The sequence below is a fragment of the Haemorhous mexicanus genome, chromosome 3 (genome assembly GCF_027477595.1).
Source record: "Haemorhous mexicanus isolate bHaeMex1 chromosome 3, bHaeMex1.pri, whole genome shotgun sequence".
NCBI lineage: Eukaryota > Metazoa > Chordata > Aves > Passeriformes > Fringillidae > Haemorhous > Haemorhous mexicanus.
In genome coordinates, this window is record NC_082343.1 from 58,216,952 (window position 1) to 58,241,295 (window position 24,344).

The 24,344-nt window shown below is 36.0% G+C and overlaps 1 protein-coding gene across 1 annotated transcript in view; it reads left to right on the forward strand.

The window, feature by feature from the left end:
* The window catches only part of SYNE1 (spectrin repeat containing nuclear envelope protein 1), a 290,126-nt gene that overhangs the window by 66,072 nt on the left and 199,710 nt on the right, over window positions 1-24,344 (forward strand). The window contains exons 7-16 of the mRNA XM_059841964.1: window positions 722-900; window positions 2,884-3,080; window positions 3,241-3,350; window positions 10,973-11,080; window positions 11,832-11,969; window positions 13,130-13,294; window positions 16,343-16,455; window positions 16,985-17,153; window positions 20,716-20,812; window positions 22,167-22,369. Coding sequence (XP_059697947.1) covers window positions 722-900; window positions 2,884-3,080; window positions 3,241-3,350; window positions 10,973-11,080; window positions 11,832-11,969; window positions 13,130-13,294; window positions 16,343-16,455; window positions 16,985-17,153; window positions 20,716-20,812; window positions 22,167-22,369 — 1,479 coding nt within the window. The remainder of the gene's footprint in view (window positions 1-721; window positions 901-2,883; window positions 3,081-3,240; window positions 3,351-10,972; window positions 11,081-11,831; window positions 11,970-13,129; window positions 13,295-16,342; window positions 16,456-16,984; window positions 17,154-20,715; window positions 20,813-22,166; window positions 22,370-24,344) is intronic.

Below are 24,344 nucleotides of genomic sequence, written 5' to 3' on the forward strand. Positions count from 1 at the left end.
GGTTCTTATTCTGGCAGACTCATTCTGTGATGTGACAACTTTGGATTTTAAGATGACAGCATTAAAAAAATCCTGCAACTTCCTCTGGATATAGCTTTGTCATTTTAAGGAACCAAATTGTTATTCAAATTAATGTTCTTGAAGTTAATCAAGACTTTCATTTGATGAAAGGCATAATTACCATCCTACACCCTCAGCAAGCACTTTTAATGCACTTTGCCTGCAGTACATTCACTATTTCGTCACAAGGTACCTCTGTGTACCTCTGTATACAATTGAATTTATGCCACAACAATAAGATAGGGAGTAAAAAATTATCCAGATGAGATAATTGAGGTCACTGCTGTTCTTTAATTGAATGACACTCCTCTGAAAGTAGTGGATTGTTTTATAGTCTGAAGTTAAACTACATGTAAGGTATTGTCTTCTATTTTGGTGATAATTTGCTATAATAGATAACATGGCACACTTGCATATTTTTCTAGTGTAGGGTGTGAAGTCAATAAGTGTTAGATGCCTAGTGCTTCTGAATTTAGGACCATCACCTGGGCACATACATTAGTATTTCTAAAGCTCCTCTAATGTATGCTTAAATAAAACACAGTTAATTTTAGCTTCTGCCCAACTTTATTTAGACAGTTGTATTGGGAAATTTTTAAAGAAACTGGTGTGAATCAAGAAGGTTATCTACAAAATGTTCATTAACTTTTTTTCCCTGCAGATTGAAGAGCTTACAAGCAACCTCCCACAGCTGCAGCCCTTGTCTAGCAGCGCTTCTTCTGTGGAAAGTGTTGTCAGCTCAGAAACTGCAAGTCCCCCAAGCAAACGGAAGGTGGTAACCAAGGTCCAAGGAAGTGCCAGGAAGGCTTTGTTAAAATGGTTACAGTACACAGCAGCAAAGTGAGTAAACTACAGATGAACTGATTTTATATTTTAAGTGAAAGCTTTTTGCTCAGATTCTAAGCTCTTTTAGTCAGGGATCATCCTTTTGCTCTTTATTTATTTAGTACTTTCCTCTATATATAATTATAGAGCCCCTCACCACATTCTTTTTGACAACTGGGGCTGCTAAGTGTTACCACCGTAGAACAAAGCAAGTAATAAGTAATGATTTACATTAATTTTGCATGCAATCATATTTTACAATTTCTGACTAATGAATGGGATTATGTCTGACAGAATGAGGAGCTGAAAGGGGAATTAGATGTCTGAATGACAGTGCATTAGTCCTGCTGCCAAAACACTCAATGTGACACTGCCAGTACCACACTGATTAGGAATTCCTCTGTGAAAGCTTGTAGGAACGTTGAATTCTGGCTCTTGCTGTTGAAAGGAAAGTGGTGAAAAGTTATGTATATCCCTCTGCAGTTTTTTGATACAATGTAAATATTATTTACACAAATTGCCCTGAATCTTCATTCTTCAAAATGAAAGTTGTTTTGAAGTTATTTATTGCACTGTCTAGTTCATTTAAGAATTTTTTTCTTTATTCTGTAAGATTATCCCACGCTGTTTCAGCTTTCAAAAAGGCACTAACCGCCTCATAAATTATATCAAAGATACTGTAGTATCTTTTGATATAATAAGAATATTGTTCTTCACAATAAGAAAATCAGAGATGTAAAATACCATAGATTTATTTGCTCAAATGAAAGAATCACTGCTATTTGAAGACATCAATTTTGCAAAATATAGAGGGGAAATGGTCAGTTACTGGATGGTGCCTCAGAGAAAATAAATGTAATTGCAAAGATAAGACTTTTGCAGAGATAGAATACATTCATTTATAGTGCACTGCTGTCTAATTTGAATTTCTTCCTTTGCGCTGTTGTTGGTAAGACACTGGCAATGGAAAGTGAACAGCTTCTATTTCCAGGCATGCAAACAAACAAAATGAAAATAGATTAATAAATTAAACTGTCAGTTTTATTGGGAAGAGTTGATAAAATATGCCAAAAGGAGCTGAGTGATGCCTATTGGGACACTTCACCTAGGCCTGCTTCGCACTGTTTGCCAGGGCTACTAACTTAAAGTCAGTGAAAGTGTTTGACTGATCACAGTGAGGTTTGAATGAGGCTCTACTCAGTTACTGTTGCTTGAACCTCCCAATGGCAAGACCACCTTAGTGTCTTAGTGTCCTGAAAGGATGCTTGCTTGATCAGAAAAAGTTAAAAATCATCTTGCTCTCTGTGGATCGCCATACCGTTCAGAGCTGCTGGTAAAAGAAGCAGTGATTTGGAAGTGTATTCAGTTCTGACTACTTTCTTATTGTATATTACTATTTCTGGATCATTTGTGTTTATTTTTAAATAAACTGTTTTATTAAGTATTCTAAATATATGAATTTATAGTGCCATTCATGCTTTTGATAGGAGCATAGAGAAATCTGAGTTGTTGTAGTTTCCCATAAACAGCAGTGATGTCCCTATTCATGCTATCCTTTTAAAAAAGTTTAGTGCAGGGTTTTTTTAATTTTATTTGTATGATACTGATGTACCTAATGGAACTGCAGCAGTTTTAATGGAGTGAGATTTATAGGGAGGGAGATAATAGTGATTGGAATTGTGTACATCCACAGACTCTGTGTGTGTCATACAACTTCGAGAAGTTCAGGCATTCCAGTGCTCATTTCTTTGTGGTTTATTGGCACTAGCAAGCCCACTGGAGACAAATACATCTTGTATATGATAAAAAACACTTGGATCTTCAGAGGCAGAGTTTATGCAGTGGGTAGATGGGACTGCAGTCGACCTAACTGCGCACTACAGGAACAAGTGGTTTAGGTTTAATGATGGGTAACCCCTGGGAGGAGCATTCATGCCTCTCCCGACTTCATGTAGTCCTGATGTTGTTTGTAACTTCTTTCCCTTTCATATTTTTTAGACAAGTTGGAATTGAAATCAAAGATTTTGGACAAAGTTGGAGGAGTGGTGTTGCATTTCATTCTGTTATCCATGCCATCCGCCCAGATTTAGTGGACATGGAGAAAGTGAGGGGAAGGTCAAATAGAGAAAACCTGGAAGAAGCCTTCACAATTGCAGAAGCAGAACTAGGAATCCCAAGGCTCCTTGACCCAGAAGGTACCTAATACTAGTTGAATAAGAATTTTTCAACTTAAAAAAGGTTTAACTACTTGGTGTGTCTTAAGCCAGATGTGCTGCTTCATGGTGGTTGGATATTTAAGCAGCATTTTATGCCATTCAGCTAAAAATTTAATTTTCCATGTTTTTATTTGTCTAGATGTGGATGTTGAAAAGCCAGATGAAAAGTCTGTCATGACCTATGTAGCCCAGTTTTTGAAGTATTATCCTGATCCTCATCATACAGTGACTGATGTGCCAGAGAATGATGTAAGTTTCTCTTGCATAACTATAAAAACCAGTTTATAATGAAGTGGGGGGGGGAGGGGCTTTATAAATACATTTTGTAGCTTTCTTTTGGTTTATTATATTTCCTTTTGATGAACAGTTCAAGTGACAAGCACGCTAAGAAAATTGGGAAAGATTAGCCAAGAATAAAGGAACAAGTCTTGCAGATGTTCAGTAGGTGGAGAAAATAGTATGGTGATCTTGCAGATATTTTCCTCTTTTCAAGAGTAACAGGAGCAAAAAAATAGCACTAACAGTTATTGTAAATAGTAGCAAACCAATGGATCCTAAAGTTCCTTAACAGGTTTTTAAGCATAACACCAATGATATTGTAATAATTTGTTACCTGAAGCAATGTGTCATTTATATTTCTATCACACTGGGTTTCTGGATAAGAATAAGAATGGTCCAAGATATTGCTTAGGTAGGGTATTTGGGCTTTTATGCTTGAGAGGCACTTAAAATTTTGGCAGAGGTTCCTTTCTATTTCACACTGATGTTTAACTCTTTGTTGAAAGGAATTGTTTTCAATCATTTTTTTATTGGAATTTGTTATGTGTAGGCTCTAGTGCATTGGCTTTGCACTGGAATGCTATGCTCAGCAATGCCAGGTTATCATGACTCACTTCCTAGTGCTGATTTGCTTTCTTCGTGGCAAACACGGGAAGCACTGCTGAGACAATCTGCTCAGCCCCAGCAAGAGAGAAAGAAGCAATTTTTTAACTGTGTTTCTCTGCATTCCCTACAGAGGTAAAAAAGAGCTTTGAAAGGAGTGAGTCTCCTTCCTTATGCCTGTGTGAGGCTAAGGTAGCTGTAGCTTTGCTGTTTGATTCCAGTGCCTGAGCACTGGACCTTATTATTTTCCTTCCTGCAGCATTAATCTGGGTACGTACTTGTGCCAGTGTCTCAGCATCCCACTAAGCAATGGGGCTGCTGAAAGGGCTGAGTGAGCACTGAAACCTCGTTCTGTGGCCTCTTCAGGCTGAAGCAGTCCTGCTATCCTCATACCATGGCACACAGGGCAGCTCCTGCTGCCAGCAGCCTTGGCCAGGCCTTCTGCTGTGCTGGGATTGGGTTTTGAGGAACAACCTCACCACCTTCTCCCGAGCTTTATGAAGAGATGATGCAGGACTGAGCCGTTCCATGCCCTGCCTGTCTGGCTGTAGCCACAGAGATGCCAGCACACGAGTTATGGAAGGGCAAATAATGAGTTGCATCTGGAATTCTATGTGAATTAGAACAGAAATCAATTTGACATGCTAACGTGCTGATCTCACAAGCACTTCCTATTCTTAGATATTCCACTAGGAATGCATATTAATTTTGGTAGAAGCGCTGACCCCCTGCATGTCATGCTGCAGAAACCAGTAACTTCCAGACTTTGAGAAGAAAGTAAGAGTTTGACATTGCACTAAATTTCTAATGTCATCATTCTTTGCTTCCTGGAGGAAGAACTATATTCCTTTTTGCTGTCCTGGAGGATCCATGCCCATCTTTAAATTATTTGGTTAGTTTAGTTACTTAGAACAGGATTCACCTTTAATATCTAAAAGCTTACAACACTCCACCTGTAGTCAGCAAAAGATAAATGCTTCCCCAGATACATCTTTCTTAAGACAGTGTCTTAAACAAACAATCTTCTGGAAGCTTGTGCTGTAGAGCATTTCAACAGAGATAAAACAGAGTCAGATTAATCCATCCCTTAGGTAATGATATATAAAACATTGTTGCCAATTGATTAAAAAGCTTTTTGGTTTTGTGACAAGAAAAACCCCCATTTTTAGCCTCTCTGTCTTCCTGCTGAAGTATAGTCTAAAGAAATACTTATCACACAATCCAGGTACCTGGGAGAGATAACTTTGCAAGACTCTTGTCCCCTGAACTCTTGGACTAATCCTAATTTCTTGTTTAAGAATATATTTTACCTGACATGTGTTAAGTGCCTGCTGTAGAATAAGTTGGCCAGTAGATGCTAGATACTGCTGGTTTTATGTACCTTGCCTGAAGAACTGAAAAGGGACTATCCTAGTTGCAGATGCCTACATTTAGTTAGAAGGATCCTGCCTCAGACTGGACTGTGTCTGGGTGAATTTTGGCAGAGGGAGGGCAAGAGGAGATTTCTAACCCTCTTTCCCCTCCTCTACCCAGCTCAGCTGTCACTGTGTTTCCTCAAGACGTGTTGTCTACACAAATTCCTGTTCATCTTCCCTTCTGATTCAATGCTCAGTTTATAAAGAATTTGCATTGGAAGAAGTGGAGTAATCATTGAAACTTATCCCTTATTTATGGTCAGAGGGAGCATCTATTTGCATGTGCATTTTCAGAATTAAAAGGGGTTCTAATCTCTCACACATGGACCAGCTATGAACATGTATGAACTCATGTAGTCAACACATCTCAGAGAAACACAGTGACTCTAAGGTAAGTAATTATTTTTCCAGGTAAAATAAACTATGTAGTGACTAACAATCTGGAAATCAGATCTAATACGAAAATTACTTCACTAGATACAATACAGACAAGTGAGCTTGATAATAGTTCTGAGTACATCTTGTATTCCTACATGTGTGGCTCTTACTGTTCTCTCTGGACTTTCTGCCTGCTTTGCTTTATTTTATTTTGCTTCTTTTCTTTTTTTTTTTTCCTTGCTTCTTGTTTTCCCATTTGTTTCATATTGCTAGGAACTTCAAGCAATTCCAACTTTTGTCATTTCTTTTATGAAATTTAAGGTAAGGGTGTATGCTCAGAATAATTGCTTGGATCGGACCTTTCATGGTTGTTATCTTTTTTAATCCTGCACTTATTTGAATTTAGATTTTGGGGGGCTTAATGTATATTAGTTTGCCAACCTTAAGTTTATCTTTCCTGAAAAGCAGTACATTAGCATGATGAATCTAGGTCTGCTCTCTTACATGAGCTGACCCTTACAACCTAACAATTTTGCAAATAACTTCGCAGAACTATTATAGAAAAGAAAATCAACATTCCTATAATAAATCTCAGACTATGCTCTTGGTTTTCTTACGTATAGATAGAAACATGAAATAAATAGATTATAGTTCAATGTTTCTAGACATCCAGTCTCATTTTAGATGGATATTTTTGTATGTCTTTAGGTTTATAGAGTAGATACTAGAGTGTATGATTGTGTAAGTGATGTGTATGGCTTGGGAGTTGGAAGGAGAGTATTCATTTGTCATTGTGTGATGTGCTGCTCCTTTTTCATCTAAATGATTATATTTTTTAAAATATATTTTTTAACCATCCTAGACGTTTAGATACTTCTAATTTTCTAGTATTGACTGAGAATTTCAGAAACCTAACACAGAGTATATGAAGTGAGCTTTCAGAGGTGAAACTAGAAGACTGCAGAAGTGAATACACTGTGAAATAAATGTGTCACTGCAGTCAGTCAATAGTGTTTATAGTTTGATCTGATCCAACTAATTGCCTAGATTCCACATTCTTGGGGTTTTTTTGGTTGGGATTTTTTTTTCTAAATAAATATTTAAAATAGAGTATTTTAAAATGACCGGGATCAAGGGTTCATCTTCATCTCATATTATGTAAGTCTAACTAGTGATGTATTGAAGCAAAGATTTATCCTGATAGCAGAATTACTCCTATATTCTCAATCCAATCAAGTTTGGGCACCTTTAATGTGACTTTATAAATCCTTAGCCTTACACAGCCCCAGTACATTACTTCTTAAGCCAGAGGAGATTTGAAGTGGTAAAAGCTCTGCCGATTTCCTTATCATGGTATAAATTTAGCTGTACTTAAAGCTCACCCCCTCAAAGTACTTCTGATGTAAAGTCTTTCTCTTCTTGTGCTCTGATGAGCAAGTAATTCAGAAGATAATCCTGTCATCTCTGACATTTTTATGCCAGCAGAGTTCCCCAGTGTAAGAGGAATTTCCTGAGCAGCAGCAGCAAAAATAGCTTTCTGAGCTTTTCCAGGGATTCAGTCTACTTCTGCAGCTAGTTATTAATAGTTCATCCCTGAAGGTGATGCCTGGCTCAGCTTTCACCCTTTCACCCTGTGTCTGTGATACTGCTGTTAGGGAGTGAGTTTCAGTAACATATATATATATATATATATATATATATCCAGTAACCTGTATATATATAAGCCAGAGTTTTGAAAATGAACAGCATAATCAGTTAAATTTATGCAGAAACGTTTTTGAAGGGACTTCATTTGCTCAGTACATAGGCAATACACTGATTCCATGTCCCTGAAAAACAGACTTAAGCTTTTTTTCATTTAAAAGGTAATATTTGAAAATTCTATTGTGTCTGTGCCTTAGAGTTTAGTCAGTACACCTTGTTTATAATTACACATTAGGGAACTAAACAAAATACTTCCTCTCCAGTCCATAATTAAGATTCTCATTGTATTTTAAGCTCTTCAAACTCTGCAGTATTCTGTATTATGTAATTTTCAAATTAACTCTGGCATATCAGTTAATAAAATACTGATTCTGGGCTGATAACATTCTTTGCAAATTTAAAGTGTACTCCAATATCATATCAGAACTCATAAACTCTTCTCTCTGAATACCTTCTCTGATGTTCCTTGTCAGCTGAGTGCTCCAATTCTGTTCATCTCTACAAATATGTGAACCTTCATGGAATTGTGTAAGGATAAATTAATATTTAGAAATGCTGCTGGGAAGTAGCATACTGAATGAACCATAGGATTTTAGATAAATTAGAATAGATGGATCAGAGATCAATGGTCCTCATGCCAGAGAAAGCACAGATAGTTATATTTCTTCTAGATAACTTCTGTTTGGTGATTTATCTTCTGATCTGTCTGCTAGTTCAGAGGGGCAGACTTTAGAAAATAGTTTACATATCAGTGAGAATGTAATTTTGATTTTTTTTTTTTAAGAGTAAGAATACTAGACAGTAACGAAAGTCTTTTTTTAAGAATGATAGCTCATTAAATCGGGTGGGTGTTGATGACTAGTACCTTGGTGTCTAAGAAAGTGAATCTCTTCTGTTGATTTCCCAAACTGAGACTTTAAAGTGCTTTAGTATCAGCCAAGGACCACAGAATTTTATTTGCAGGTGGTAAGTGGTTTACTGAACTGGAAACCTGTGAAAACATATGAAAAAATAAAGAAAAGATTCACTGTGCATTGTTGCACTATGTAATTCATAGTGTTCAGTTAGGTGGTTGCTGAAGCATCTACATCTTTTGCAATTAAATTGATCAAAATTTGCCTAAATTAATAGTTTTTTTAAAATGCAGAAGGCTAAATACTACCTGTTAACTTAGTATTAGAAAAACTCTGTGTGGTCTGAGAGAGGTGAGGCTGTTCTTGTGTTATCTTCAGGTGCCATCGAGGTATTCTTAATCTCAGAGATACTCTATTTCAAAAACATTTGGTCAGAATGGGTTTTAAATTTCAATTTTTAAACTGATGAAGTAGTCATGCAAAATACCTGCTTTGGTCAGGTTACTGTATGAACAGTTGCAGGCATATAGATGCTCTGTCAAAGTCTTACCTTAAGTAATATGAGGAATATAAAACAGTGCTTTATGAAACTGAATTTTATAGTGTGAATTAGAAGTAATATGCAGAGCATTGGGGCACACTTCTTCCCTTCATCACTTCAATCCATAACACCTTACTGAAATTTTCAGTCAGTAAGATTGCTATATTACTTTAGTGCTATGCCCTAAGGTGCATAGTTTAGTATTGCTTTCATGGAGGTGGCAGCTAAATACTAATAGAGATCTCAATAGTCTCACCAAAGTTATAGCTTCTTAGGAACAGAGCAAATATAATACCAAAGTTCTTTCTTCATGGCTGAATAAGATGCTCTTTTTTATATTCTACTTGGCTGGATTTGATGATCTTAGAGGTATTTTCTAACCTAAATGATTCTATGATTTTCCTCATGAATTTGCTGGTTTTCGTAAAGAATGTTACATTCACACACACAGACAAGAAGAATAGAAATTTTCTTCTGCTTTTCTATATTTAAGTGATTTTAGAATTTGGAAGTGCTGGGAGTTTTGGCTTCTTTTCCTCGGGACACCTAGGAAAGCCCAGTATTACAGGTAGCTGGAGCAGGAAAGTGCTGTATCTGTGCTATACTGTTTCTCAGGTGTCAGCCTGTGTGTGTCAGAAGACAGGAGCACAAGCTACAGAGAACTTTGTTCCAGCACAGCTGCCCTAACAGCATGTTAACCTCACTGCAACTATCTGGCTACCAGGATAACTGTGATAATTGCAAATCTGTTGTGCAAATTATGTCCAACTAACTACCACTGTTCTGAGCAGAGCTCAGTAAAAGAATTAGTAGAAATACATCAAAGATTTCTTTCTTATCTGAGAAACCTGTCCTTTCCTGGCTGAAAGGAAGCAATAGCTTTATCTTTTAAAAATTACTAAGGGGAAGTTATATTTTACATATTTTATGCAGCTTTCAAAGAAAGAAACCATAAATTGGCTTCTTTCCACTGTCAGGTTTATTTTTTAAAAGATAGTACTTTGTTTCTTAAATGCAGGCAGTGACTACTCTTTTTTATCCCATGATCCAGTTTTTCTTCTCTCATGTAATGCTAAAAATGTGACCCATTTTAGGTGATTAGCTTATATGAAGAGATGTAAGATGCATTTGTTCTGTAATAGGCAAATTCGTTGTTTGTCTGTTTCTGACAAATTTTACAGTAATAAGGCTGCTTTGGTTTCAAAAAGTGGCTTCTGATTAACAGCCAACACATCTGGTTCGTTGTTTGGAAATCTGAGAGGGACACTTGTATCCTACTTGACCAGCCTTCTTACACAGTGCACAGAATACTTTCTATTTCCTGATAACTTTTGCTTATAACATGCTCACAGACCTGAGACTTCCTGTTAGTGTTTTTCTGTCCACTGCCAGGTCACTGAATTCTACAGAAAACTTTGCAGCCTTAAAAAACTGCAGTGCCATGGCAGACAGAAGTGGTAAACTGTAAAACAAATATGCTTTTCTTCAAAGCCATAAAATGGCATAGAAGGAAAAGAAATTTAATATACTTGGGTTTTCTTTCTTTCTTTTCATTTTCCATGTTAAAATATTCTTAATATTTTGCTGACTTCTGGACTTGGCACTTTATGTCAAGGATTACTCTGAAGTCAATCAGACAATAACTTTTCTTTTCAGCAACAGCAGACCAGCTATATTATGGTGGTAAAAGATTAAAAAATCCTCTCCTGTCTCAGCTCAATTAACTTTTCAACTGAAAATTGACTTTGCTCATCTGTTGAAGACTAAAATTATTTGCTAAGATATCTTTAAAGAACTTTGTGTTAATTGAACATCAGATGAAAACTGCTGATAATATCTCTGACACTTCCATGTCCCCATTTGTCATGATTTCACTCCTGCAAGGCTCATGTCTAGTTGGTGACTTCTCTCACCCTGAGAGAATGCTTTTCAGTTAGACTGTAAGGTAAATGATAAGAGAATTGGGCACATTTGCTTTCACTACAGCTAATGACCTTGACTTGCTATAGAGATGTTAATTTCTGGACTACATCTGACAGCTCTACTAAAAGGCTGCAATGGGTTTTTTTTTTAATGTGTGGTTGTACTACATCATAGAAGGAAGACAGACTGGTGCTAAGAGACCTAAAAGTGTGGGCAGAACAATTTGAAAGAGACATAGCCCGAGCACAGGTGGCAGAAACAAGCTTACAAGAGAAGTACCAGGTAAGCAGCAGGGAAATTGTGTATGATAACAAATCTTTGTCATCTTTATGTGTAATGGGTACTGCAGTATTTTGTGCAGTCTGTGTATATGAGAGTCACTATAGTGTTGTTTAAAGAAAGAAGTGTCTTGTCTGTTATTGGTGGAGGAGTTATGATGCCAGCTCCAGCTTTGCTCCGTAGGACAGTGCACAACAGAGAGCTTTTCCCAGCAGAGAGCTTTTCCCAGCAGTGTAAAGGACTGTCCTAGTTAGAAGAGAGCATGTGTCTGTGCCATCCCTCCAGATCCTGCATGATTTAGCTCAGATAGGAGGTATGACTGAAGGCTGCATTAGGTGACAGGTGGAGAGGACACAACTTAGAGTTTTATTTTCATTCGCTCTCTCAAAGGTTAATGTCTAAATCAGAAATACAAAACTTGGCCTAAATTTTCTCCTGAAGCTTGACTGTTCTTTTTCTAAATGCAGCCACTGTCCCAAGGGGCATTAAATCCAGTTGCAATTTTATCTGATCAATTATTGTCTCATTTCATATATGGTTCTTGCATCTGAAAGCTGAAGGGAAATACAAAAGTCCTATCTCCATATAAATAAAAAATATACAAGTAAATATAGAAGTTAAGTGCTATTCCTCTTCGGAAAAGATTAGTACAGCTGTCAGTAAAAAATTTCCATAGGTTATGGTACTCCATAAATGTTAAAGAATTTAACTCCTTCACTCTTTATGCAATTGATTTGGTTTTCTCTTTGTGCAGTCATTTAAGCATTTCAGAGTACAATATGAGGTAAAAAGGAAGCAGTTTGAACTTGCAACCCAGTCAGTAAGGAAAGATGGTAAATTATCACTTGATCAAGCTGTGGTGAAGCAAGCATGGGAGAGAGTTACTTCCAGGGTAAGTTCAAAGTCATTGTGCTAGATATTTTTTTACTAATTGAAGGGTGGAATTTGAAATAATTTAAACACCTGTTTGCTATTGATTTTATTGGGCAGTAGGAACCTAAAAGTGGACCAAATTTCTGGCACTGCTGAACTATTTGGCATTTGTTTCGAGAATACTTACTGCACTATCGTCTTTAATATTGCTCAAAGATAGAATATGAACTTTAGGAAAAGGACTATACTTGGAGATTTCCCTTTACTTGAAAGAGTGGTAGCAGTGCTCAGCCAAGTTCAAGACAGTTGATAGAAAGAAAAGCATACACAATGCCACTTCCAAACCCAATATTCTGATGCAAATTGCTAGTTATTTGAGAAATTCTAATATAGTGGTTTTAGTATAACTAAAAAAAGCTCTGTGTAATACTGAATACTTAACCAATAAGTGAGGTGTTAATTCTTTTTTTTTGACGTATTTTCAATAGAAATAAATTAGTGTTAGTATTTATGATTGGAATTTTGAACATCCGAATGAAAAATCCTAAGCAAATTATACTGTTTGACCCAAATTAAAAGTTATTAAAACATTATTACTAGTGTATATCCATACTGCATATATAATTTTAATGTCATGTGTTTAACAGAAGATCTATTTAAAATTCTTCTGGAGTTTTCACATAATTTTCGTGATGTTTTCACTCCCATATCTGGCATTGCCAATAAGACACAGTGTTTTGTTGCTATATCCTCCCCTCCACAGTCTTCTGAGACTCCTGTGAACTTTACATATAAAAAGTATGTTCAAAATAGATTTTCTGCAGGAGCATGAATTAAATAACATTGGCAGAAGAAGGTCTTGTATCCTTTTCTGTGCCTATTAACTGGTGAAATTCCAGATGTTGATTCTCAGTTGTTCCAGTTTATCCGTGGTCATTTTGTAACTCAATTACCTTTCAGAAAGGGAAATACATAAATCAACAAATTTGTATAGAGATTTTGTTGCCTGTGAGAATGCTGTAATTTTCAAACTCATGTGGAATAATATACCTAGACTTATGCCCAATTATACTCTGGTACATGGGGGTTCGATTTTAAAGTGTGAAGTATGGTTTTTATAAATGTAGTAATTTGCATTATCAAGGGAGGAATTTCAGTCCTTTTCCTTTTACTTCCTAGATGCTTGATTGGCACATACACCTTGATAAATCCCTTCCTGCACCTTTGGGTACCATAGGTGCTTGGCTCTACAGGGCAGAGGCTGCTCTGAGGGAAGAAGTAACTGTTCAGCAAGCTCATGAGGAAACAGCAAACACAATACACAGGAAGCTTGAACAACATAAGGTAGGTGGAGATGCAGTTCTTCTGTGTGTTACACTCCATTTTTTTCACAGCTATAAATGATCCATACTCTGCAAAAATAATTATTTCTACTTTCTGTGGGTTGTGTTGTCCTGGTGGTGGCTAACGGTTGGTGTCTTGTCATGGTGATTTGAACTGTGATATCTCTGTATCTTGCAACCAATATTCAGATATTCAGAATTGCTTTCAAATGTTTTTGCTTCTTCTACCTGAGGTAGGTCAGGTATTGCTATTCTAATTTTTCTATGGTAAAATTCCATAGGGAGCTCATAATACTGGGTGCATTCAACCAGTATGAACTAATTGGGTGAAACTGGAAAAAGGGAATAAATGCACTAACTGTGCTGATAGTCAGTGCAGGTGACATTCATGGGGGGGAGAAAGTAAGAATGAAGTGAATTTTGATAGTGTTGTGATGACAGATAGCGTGATAGCCATCTGTGATGGCAGATAGTGTGCTGTGGTAAACAGGAAATTTTCCAGATGAATGTAAATAATTGTACCATCATTCTGTGCTGAGTCCAAGTTCTCATTTAAAACCAAAGCAGTGAGGTTTTTTCTGTGGCTTTGCATAATATATGTGAGAAAAATGTATTGGTGAAAAAATTTGCTGGTGAGATGATTAAAGAAACTGAACCAGTAAAGGAAAGGGAGAAGGTGTTGTAGAGAAAGGCAGTGCTTGAGGCTGTATTGTTTTATATTGCTTTTTTTTCTCCTCTATCACTACTATATTAAAACTTTTTCTGTAAATTTGTTATTTTTTGTGTTTAGGATATGGGTAGGATTTTTTCATCAGAAAGCAGTGTTATATCATGAAAAGCTGAGAAGTTTCATGGTCACCCAATTTCTTTTTATTAGAACAATTGTAGCTCTTCTAACTTGAGTAGTAACTAATTAAATTTAAAAAAAAATGGTAAAATCTTTAAGGAAGATAGGGATTTTTTCAGGGTCTTGTCTCTTGTAATGCTAATTTTCATTAACTTTCTTGGTAGCATCTAATATTTCAGGATTCATAGGATTTGACATTTGTTTTAAAAAAAATTAACAAGTCAAACACTCTTTTGTTCTTAGAATGTGAACACTGTAGACCTCCTTTTGATACTTTCATAAGAAGTACAAAAGAGTGTGCCCTAAACTGTTTTTTATTTGCATCAGAAGTGCTGGGGTGAGGGATTTCCATGCCAACAAATAAACTTTGATTTAGGTTAATCTGTGCCAGGGGAGTTTTCCCATGGGAGTGGGATGGAAAAAGCTTCAAGAGATGCATATGTAATTATATCTGTTCCTGGAGTTTTTGTTGCTCAGATTTGAATTGATGAATCCAACTGTGCTACTGGATAGTACCAGAAATGCATTCATGTATTTTTTCAGTCCTTGTTTCCTTGTTGCCTTCAGGTTTGTTTGTTTGTTTGGATTTGTTCAGATGACATCATTGCTTCCTTTTTATCTTTGTCTCATCTGACAATGGGTTATTTTAGTGAACTTTACAGCTCATGGCCTATTTGAATTTAGTACAAAATGTCCAAGCTTATGTGGACAAACCTTGTACAATCAGGCAAGCACCTATGCTTATTTTAGTTGCTATTGCTACCAAGAACCAGGAATTAAGGGCAATGTCTGTGCTTGCTGAGGGTCATTTCCCAGAGCAGGATTTCATTTTATGAGCATGCTGTATATAAGTTTTCATGAGCTTCCTGTTGATGTTGGATGAAACTACTGTAATTTGTTTTGACTCACCAGTTAAGGGTGCATGGTAGGGGCATCCCTTTGCATCCTTTGCATCCCTTGTATGGCGAGGTCTCAAACACAGCTGAGATATTTGTTCCAAATCTTTCCTTTATGTGAGACTGTGTCAGTCACAGAAATTTTCACCATGGTAAAATCAGCACATCACCTGCATCTGAGAAAGCCTGGCTCATTTCTCTTCACAGCAAGGTGTTGGCTGAAGCAGAAAACAATGAAAACCCAGGCGGGTTGATGGGGATAGTGGGGCCATTTGGTGAGCTGAGCCAGAGACTTGCCACTGATTCCTCCTGTGCAAACACCGAGATTTGGCTGGGGAGGAGCCCTTCCTTGGCACGTAGGAATAAATGCATACGTAGGATCTGTACAGAAGCCTGCATTTTGTTCCCTGAGGTGAGAGAGGGGGAACCTTTGTACGATCTTCTCTGCTAGCAGGCTTCTGAGCACCTTGTGCTACCAGCTGTCTGTCTGCAGTAAAAACCCCCCACCGTTCTGTGCTCTCTCAGCCGCTCTCCAGGGACTTGACGTGTTACTGCGAAGAGTATCTCTTCAAAGACTGCTGCCAGTCATTCATTTCAATATGTAATCTCCAGGAAGCCGTTGGAAGCGGTGTTGCTTAGTTACAGTTGAAGTGTGCTCTGCTGTAGGGGTTTCACTGGTACAGTTCAGATCGCAGGAATACAGGTCGCGTACCACATTCCGCAGTCGCTCGTGCAGTACTGAGACAGCCACCCTGAAGTCTTTTGATGGTGAGAGAGTGAAAAGTTTACTAAATGTGGAATATGTACTTAGAGAAGGAGCTATAGATTTTCTTCCTATATATAGTAGAGCAGATCAGTTGCTTAAAATTTCAATCTATACTTAGCAAAGGTTAGTATCTGTTATAAAGATTTAAAGAGTAAATTTAGGAGGGTTATGCTTTTTGGATGTTAGCATATTGGCAGAGTGAATTTCAGATATTTAATACAGTTAAGGGTTCTTGTTTTGCTAAACCTTTTGCAGTGTATCCTGTTTTAAAATCTTTCATAATTGTTCAACGTGGCTGTAACAGAGCTTCACATAAGGGGGTTCCCTGTGTAAATGTTTAAGTTGGTGTAAATGCTTACGTGGAATGCATTAACTTGCATGGAAATGTGAGAGCAGGATCAAATAGTTAACTACCTTGAGTCATCAGAGCCAGCTTAAAATTGTGCTTATTAGTTAGATAGCCTACTGTGAGCCTTTTCTCTCCCTCTCCTCCCTCCCCCCACTCTCTCAATATCTCTCTCTTTCTTAAAATCCAATCAGGATCTGCTGAAAAACATAGATGGTCACAAAAAGGCGTTCCATGAGATCCACAGGACCAGGTCTGTTAATGGCGTGCCTGTTCCACATGACCAGTTAGAGGATATGGCAGACAGGTAAGGCTTTCAATCTGAAATGAAAAGCTTCTGTGCATGAAGGGGAGCCTGTTTGCTTTTTTATCTGTTCATGTAGGGATCACTGTCTGGTTTTATTTCTCAGTGGCAAACTGAGATGGATAGAAAAACCTCCTAAAATATACATTAAAATATAGTTAAAAATCTGATGCTTTTAAGATTGATGAGAATCAAAATAAGCAATAGATTTTGGATGGAAATACTTTTTTTATACTGATCCTGTTATTACTTGTCCCTGGAAGAAATGTTATATAACAGCCAGGATGCATGTGAAAAAAAGAAAAATGACTTTGCAAAACTTAGTAGCAGAAGTGAACTGATGTTTTCTGTGATTAAAAGAAATGTAATTAGTTTATTGTTCAAAAACAGTCATTAGAATAGCATCACATATAATTAAATGTTTGTAGACTCTAAATGAGGTGAAAGATTAGAAAAATACCCAAACTGCTTTCAGTATCTTCTGCAGAAATGAATATTGCTGTATTATATTATACTGTGATTCATTTTGTAGGTTTAATTTTGTTGTCTCTTCATCTGAGCTCCATCTGTTGAAGATGGAGTTTCTGGAACTGAAGTACCGTCTGCTGTCACTCTTAGTCTTTGCAGAATCAAAGTTAAAATCATGGATTATCAAATACGGAAGGCGAGAGTCCGTGGAACTGCTTCTTCAAAATTATATTGTAAGTTGGGGTTGTCCTCTTTTTTATAACCCTTTTTGAAATTTTCATATTTAAGTTTGCTAGAATTGTATAAAAGAACAGAAACAGTTATCAGATTTGCCAGTCATCAACTTTATGACTGCATTCCTATGAAATATATCTTCAGAGGTGACTCTGTCTTCCCCATGGAGGAACCTTAGTCAAAAGGCTAAAAGTAAAAATTATTCTCTTTGCATCATTTTTTGAAAAAGAGAAATATTATTCCAGCTGCTGTCCAGTGATTAATTTAGCAAGCATGTCTGGAGGTTCCAAATCCTAGATTTTTGCTTCTTTTTTGTAGCAATTCCAAAGAAGTTAATTTAATTTTCTTTTACACCTGGATAGAAGCTCTTTATAGTGACTATACCCAGTTGAAGAGTTAAAGACAGAGGAGGCTTTTGGCATGCATTCACACACAGAATTTTTTCGAGTCTTCCAAAAGACTAATAAAAAAGAATGTTATTTTACCTCCATATATTTCTCTAATATAATAAAACTATAGGGGATTAATTTTCTTCTTTTAAGGAATGATTTTTCTTTTCCTACTCAGCATTAGTTATTAAACCCTTTTTTTTAATTTCTATGCTGGAAAGAGCTTGCTCCAGCTCTGCATCAGCCATTTACAGTGTTAGGGAACAGAAGCTCTTGACTTACAAGTGTTCATTGATAAATTCCTTTTCAGCGTTACACTGCTGCTTTATAAATTCACACGTGCAGTGCCAAGTGTAGGTAGAATGATAGTACTGACTGCTGCGCTTCTACATTAGGGCATGAAGGATTCTTTCAAAAGCAGGGTTGGTCTAAATATATTTTTCCCTTCTATCTAATCCACAGGGGGAAACTTACATGCAAAAATTAAGTCTGAAAAGAACTAATACATTTACAGAACCATTCATAGCCAGGTCAATGAGCAGAGAAAATTATTGTTGTCCCCGCTGCTTTGAAAAGAAAATGTCAAACTCAGTGAAATTTGGGTGAAATTCCCTCTCTTCAAAGTATTTAAACTTTAGCAGTTAGGGACACACAAAAATTCAGGATTCAGTTAACTTTCTTTTGTAGACAAGATTTACAAACTTCTGGTAATTACTTGAATCAACGTAGTTTGCTGGAATGATGTGCAATAACTAGGATTGTAGTCCATTTTTTTACTCTCTAAGACTGTAAAAAAAACTAATGAAAGGTAACAAAGGAAATAATAAAAAAGTGGGTTGCTTGAATTTTCAGTGTTTTTTAGTAACTTTCTTATTTTTTTCCTTTGAAAGGAACATGAAGTTATTAACTTGTTTATTAATTTGGAAGTGCCTCAATTGTTCTTGTAATCCAGACCACTGATTCTGAGTTGGTCTTTAGGGAAGGAAGATGCTTCCTTGCATTATTTTTGAAACTGTTTAACATCAAAATGAGGAAATTAGGAAAAGAAGATAAATAAATCTCATTTTTACTCTTGAAATGGCCTTGACTTCTGCTTCTTCAGGATGTGATGGAAAGAGAATTTATTTGCTTTGGCTTACCTGGGACCAGTTTTCTAGGACTGAGGGACAAGTGTTACTCTTCCAGTATATTAGATAGGAAAGCTGTAGTCAGTACCTTATAGTCAGAGTGATTATATTAGCAGGAGATAAAAATGTAAGTCTGTTTGTCTGCCAAAACAGACTGGGGAATGTCAGCATTCTAGGAACATGCGTAATTAGGATCTGGATAGAACATATGCCTGGAAAATATTTATGTACTCTAGCTTAAAAATAAAAGTGGTGGTTTTTACTTAATCTTAACCTCTTTTCACCTGTCTGTCATACACCAGAAGTAATGGTCAGCACAGACTGTACACCATCAACCTGAATAATAAACTGTACCAAATTCCACTGTAATGGAGGTACTAGGTACAGTTATCCATGGATTTTACCCCATGGAACTGTGTGGTAGCACTGCTGTGTAAGCACTTTTTTAGCGTCATATGCTACACTGATTTGAGAAAGCTGCTTATTTTCTTCAAGGAGTCTTGTCAGATGGTAGACAATATTAATCAGCAAAATATCTTTATTTAATTTTTGAAAATATTTCAGATAGCTCTTGATATCAGTGTTTTATTTTTTTCTTTTTCTCTTTCATGAGAAGTCTTGGAGGTTTTGGTTCAGGTTAACATGTCTGCATGGGTTTGGCAAAGGTGAAATCATGAGTCTGTCACACAATCCATGATAAAGCCTGTAGGTTTTCATACATGGCAGATTTTGTTTTAATGAGAGAAAAGAGAAAAATTGTGATTTTTCTTGATTTCTAGTTTCCTTAGTTATAAACACAGTTCTAAATTATCTACTAGATAGCTGTTGTAACCTGACATAGCAACTGTCAAAGGTTTTAAATAGAAGGATTTTTGATATATACTGGCACAATTATTTTTAAGTGCTTTTTTCATGTTATATAATAAGGATTTATGAACACACAAGATCTGAGTCTCCTACTCAAAATACATTGAACATGGACTTCATTTGAAACCTGGTTTAATTAAAATCACACTTGCCTGATTTTGTCTATTCTGGCATTCCAAAGCTTGTATAGACATATGTGGGGTATGCATTCATTAATTATGTAATCTGTAGCTGAGGAGGGATGAGATTTAACGTAAATTACGGAACCATTCCAAACTCTACCTTTCTCTTCCTGTTTTAACACTGGTAATGCAAGATATAATGTGCTTGCATAATGTAGAGCTATAATTCTGTATAGCCCTTAAAGAAAATAACATTTCTGAAAGACATGTAAGAAAAGGTCAGTTTCATTTGCCATAAGGGATAAGGAAGCATAAATGTCAGAGGCATACATTTTTTACCAAAATATTTCCAGATAATTTATTCATCGCACTCTAACACATCACAGAGCTAAACCATCACTCACAAAAGGAACACTCACTGTGTCACACTCTGGAAAAGCAGCATCTCTTTGTGCAGTGTTTCCGTGATCTTACTTTTTGGCAGTTGCGAAGGAGGTAAAGAAAAATTGAAGAATAAAGCAAAAGTCTTTCATCTATTAAGGTGTAACCTGTCTTACTGCAAAGGCTTAGTACAGGAACAATTGGATTTGATTTTTGTGGGGACATATATGAAGGAAAATTTCTGTTTTAATAAAATTATTCCACTTAGTTTTGAGTATAAACCAATTTTTATTAAACAACTTGTTACTTGCTCAGTTTCTATGTGTTCTGGTATCATATGCTAGTGATCTCCAGCAAGACAGCAAGTAAAAAAACTTCAAATAACCTTTCCATGTAGAAAGTAAAGAAATCTGTATTTGAAATGAGATACTCTGCTGTGCCATTAAATTGAAAAGGTGACATTTGTATGCTGGTTTATAATTATGGTATTAAAATTTTTTTTAATAATGATGAAAATATGAATGGAGGAATAATGAAGTTAAATGTTGTCATCAGTATCCTCATGTAATTTTATATAAATTATTGCTAATCCTAATACCCATCTTCATTTTATCTGTTACAATGTTGGTTTTTTTTTTTGTTTTTTTTTTTTTTTTTGTTTTTTTTTTTTTTCAGTCTGTTATTGAAAATAGTAAATTCTTTGAGCAGTATGAAGTTACCTACCAGATCCTGAAACGAGCAGCTGAAATGTATGCCAAAGCAAATGGCTCAGGTAAAGGTCTATATATCTTTTGTCACTAGCATGTAGGCACCTGGTCCAGAGCAGCCTGCTGCTTCTGAATCTCCAGAGGAGGGAAGTGGTCATATTCAGACTTCCTCCTGGGAAAAGCCCATTGTCCATGCTAACTCTTGGATTATTTCAGTGTTGTTAATTTGGGATAAAAATTGTGACAGAAACCAAATTAGGAGTAGGGAAAATCGTGTTCTAGTGCCTGGAAATACTCCCTGGCTTCACTTAATTTAAAAGAAAAAGATAACTGGGAGTTGGTCCCAGTATTGCTGTTGCAAAATCATCCCTTGATTTATTGGGAGGTTCTTGATTAAATTTGAAAGCCTGCAAGAGGCACTGAAATAGTAGTTGCAGCATGGACATACATGAGAAAAAATGTATAGCTGATTCAACAGCTGCCTCCTGTCATTCTTGAATGCTGCTGAGTTCAGTGAGAATTTGAGGGCAGTATTTGACCTAGATAATTACAGACATGAGATCACATTAATCTGTAGCACAATAATGTCTTTGGAGGATTGTTGCAGCTGCTGCTAAGGTGGGGAGAAAATGGATAATTTTATTTGTTGTGAAATTTAAATTTATAGTGACACCCAAATTTTACAAAAGTAAACATATCTTCAAGGTATTCTTACAAAGAACAAAAGTCAGAGACTTATTCAATGCTATTAATAAAATCCAGTAGCAAATTCTTTTCTAAAGAATAAATACTAACATATGTGAATTCAGCAATAGGAGTTCAAATTGGCTAAAATCTCTTTAAAACAAATATGTTCTGCATATTTTTGTGAAGTCTCAGCATTTTCTTGCCCTTTTTTTCTTGTCTCTGTTTATTTTCCACTGGAATGAGGACACATTTTTTCCTTTCTTGCCATATGGAAAACGCTAAAAGTTAAATGGCAAAAATTAGCAGCAGTTTGGTTTCAAAGTCAATGGCAGGAAGATCCAGGCAGAATTTCCTTCCATACTTTTCAATGTAGACATAATATGTTTTTATATTATGCAACTCCCATTTTCTGCTATTTTTAAGTCAAGCCTATCTCTTGATTTTTTTTATTGCAGATTTGAAATGGACACCACACACAATATGCAGTGTTACTGTTTAATTTAGCCCTTATTTTATGTACATTCCTAAGTCTTTAATTCACACATTTAATTTCTCAGTCATGATCTTGTGCTAAAATTGGGCTATGCACTGAACATTCATATATAAAAGCCTACTGAAATAGAAGTTACATTTAAATAACATTCCCTGATGACAGTGAATAAGCATGATATAAAGTTAATCTTTACAGAAATGGTAATGAAAATAATAATCAATATCTTTGCTGTATCTCAGTGGAAGAAGTTGAGAATGTGATGAAATTCATGAGTGACACCACAGCTCAGTGGAGGAACCTCTCAGTAGAGGTGAGAAGTGTAAGAAGCATGCTGGAAGAAGTAATTGCTAATTGGGACAGATACAGCAGCACTGTGGCAGGTCTACAAGCTTGGCTTGAAGATGCTGAAAAAATGCTGAATCAGCCTGAACATTCCAAAAAGGTATGCACTAGTAGTATATTCATATGGCTGTTTTGTAAATTGTGAAACACTGGGGTTTTTTGTTTGCATTTGGTTAGGTTTTGCTCAGACTTTGACATCCTGCCTTCATTCAACACAGGAGTTTCAGTGTTTGCTTGTATAGCATCTAGAGACAAATAGATGTACACACAAATACATATAGGCACAATGGAGAAAGCCTCATCTGTGGTACCATGGCTAGAGGCATCTTTGACATGAATACAGGGCAGCAGTATTGCTCAGAGATAGGAATGTTGCATGATTCACTCAAAGGCAAGTACAGCTCTTAGCACAAAAGTGAGTAATCATGGACTAACTACAAAGGCATTTCCACTGACTTTTCTAGATGACAGATCTCAGTAATCATAACCTTCAAAGAGCAGTGTTATTAATATGTGTTGTTCTATTTGATGGCTGATTAATTAACCCATTTTCCCTGGCATTCCAGAAATCTTTTAAACAATTGATTTTGGGGACCTGCAGGTATAAAGATAGTTCTTCTGGTTTGTTTTTTTGGGTTTTTTTTTTTTCTGTTGTAATGTTAGAGTACTGAGGCACTGAGATTTAAGTTTGTAAACCTTCAGTAATAACCTGGATTGACTTGAATAGTCCTATGTTTAATAGGTGCTGAATTTGCACCTGATCCCAATGTAGCAGCTGTATAGCCCTTCACACTAAACTAGGGTTCTCATGGGCTGTAAGATGGCAAACTGACATCAGGTCAGGAATGAGCATTTCATGGTATGTGAAAAACCAGTATACTTTTTTTAAAATTTGTTTGTTCAAACTGATGTAAATTTATGGAATACACTTATAAAATAAAATAAAACAGTCAAAAAACAAAAGATCTGGCATAATATAGATTCAAAAATAATTACTGGACAGGAAGGATAGCTTCTACTGATCAGGGTGATCTTAGATACCGGTGTGTGTTTTATGTAAGTAACTGGACAATGATTAAAATGAAATATTCTTAAATCCATGTATATGAATAAAATTATAACATTTACTTTTCTGTTTAGATGTATAACTTTATCTTCAAAGATTTTCAAAGCAGAAATTTGAACATACCCATACAGTATATACTTACTTATGGTTTCTAACATAAATCAAGTAATTATTTTCATTCTGATGTATGATTTCAATAATTTCTAGAAATCTTGTTGAAAACCTTAGTCATGAAGCTTTATTCTTCCCAGTATGCTATATTTTTTTCTTAAAAACACATTGTCTCAAACCTGTTAAATATTACTGAGTGGTATCATCTGTCTGTAGACTAAGATAAATATTTTAAAAGTTACTTCTACTTTTAATGTTGAATTTAGCTCTCCAAAGCAATAATGTTCACTTAGATAGTTCCAAGGATAGGTCTGATTTAGCAGTTTTAACATTTGATTATTAAAACCAAAATCATTTCTTATAGTGGTTTGTAAAATTAATAGTCTTACAGCCGTGAAGAAAAACCATCTGAAATACCAGGTAAAAGATGATAACTGTTGTTTGGAATATGGCATCAAACATTTTTAACATTTCAAAATATTTTTTTCTGTAAAGCCACAAAGATATCAGTAATATGATAAAAAGTTGCCCATTTCCATACCTTACCTGTATTACTTAAAGCCCCTATATTCTATCCTAGGCAAAGACCACAGTAGCCCTTCATCATGCTGTCATGATTTCTTCTTCTTTCCATTATCTCTGCATCATTTCCAGACCAGCATGTTTAAATTGGAAAAGAAAGAGAGAGGCCTGTTGGATTTCTCATTTGCTTCAGTTTTCAGAAACCTTATTGTGAATCTATAATACTGAAGATGTTGCAAAAAAACGCCCAGTATGCTTGGATTTTTCAAACTGTTCCTTCTACAGCTTCTCTGTTTACTTCCAGTACCTCTTAAGCACTTTCCATAATTTTATTCTAACTGCACCCTCCCACACTTTTCTCACACAGCTGTATCCA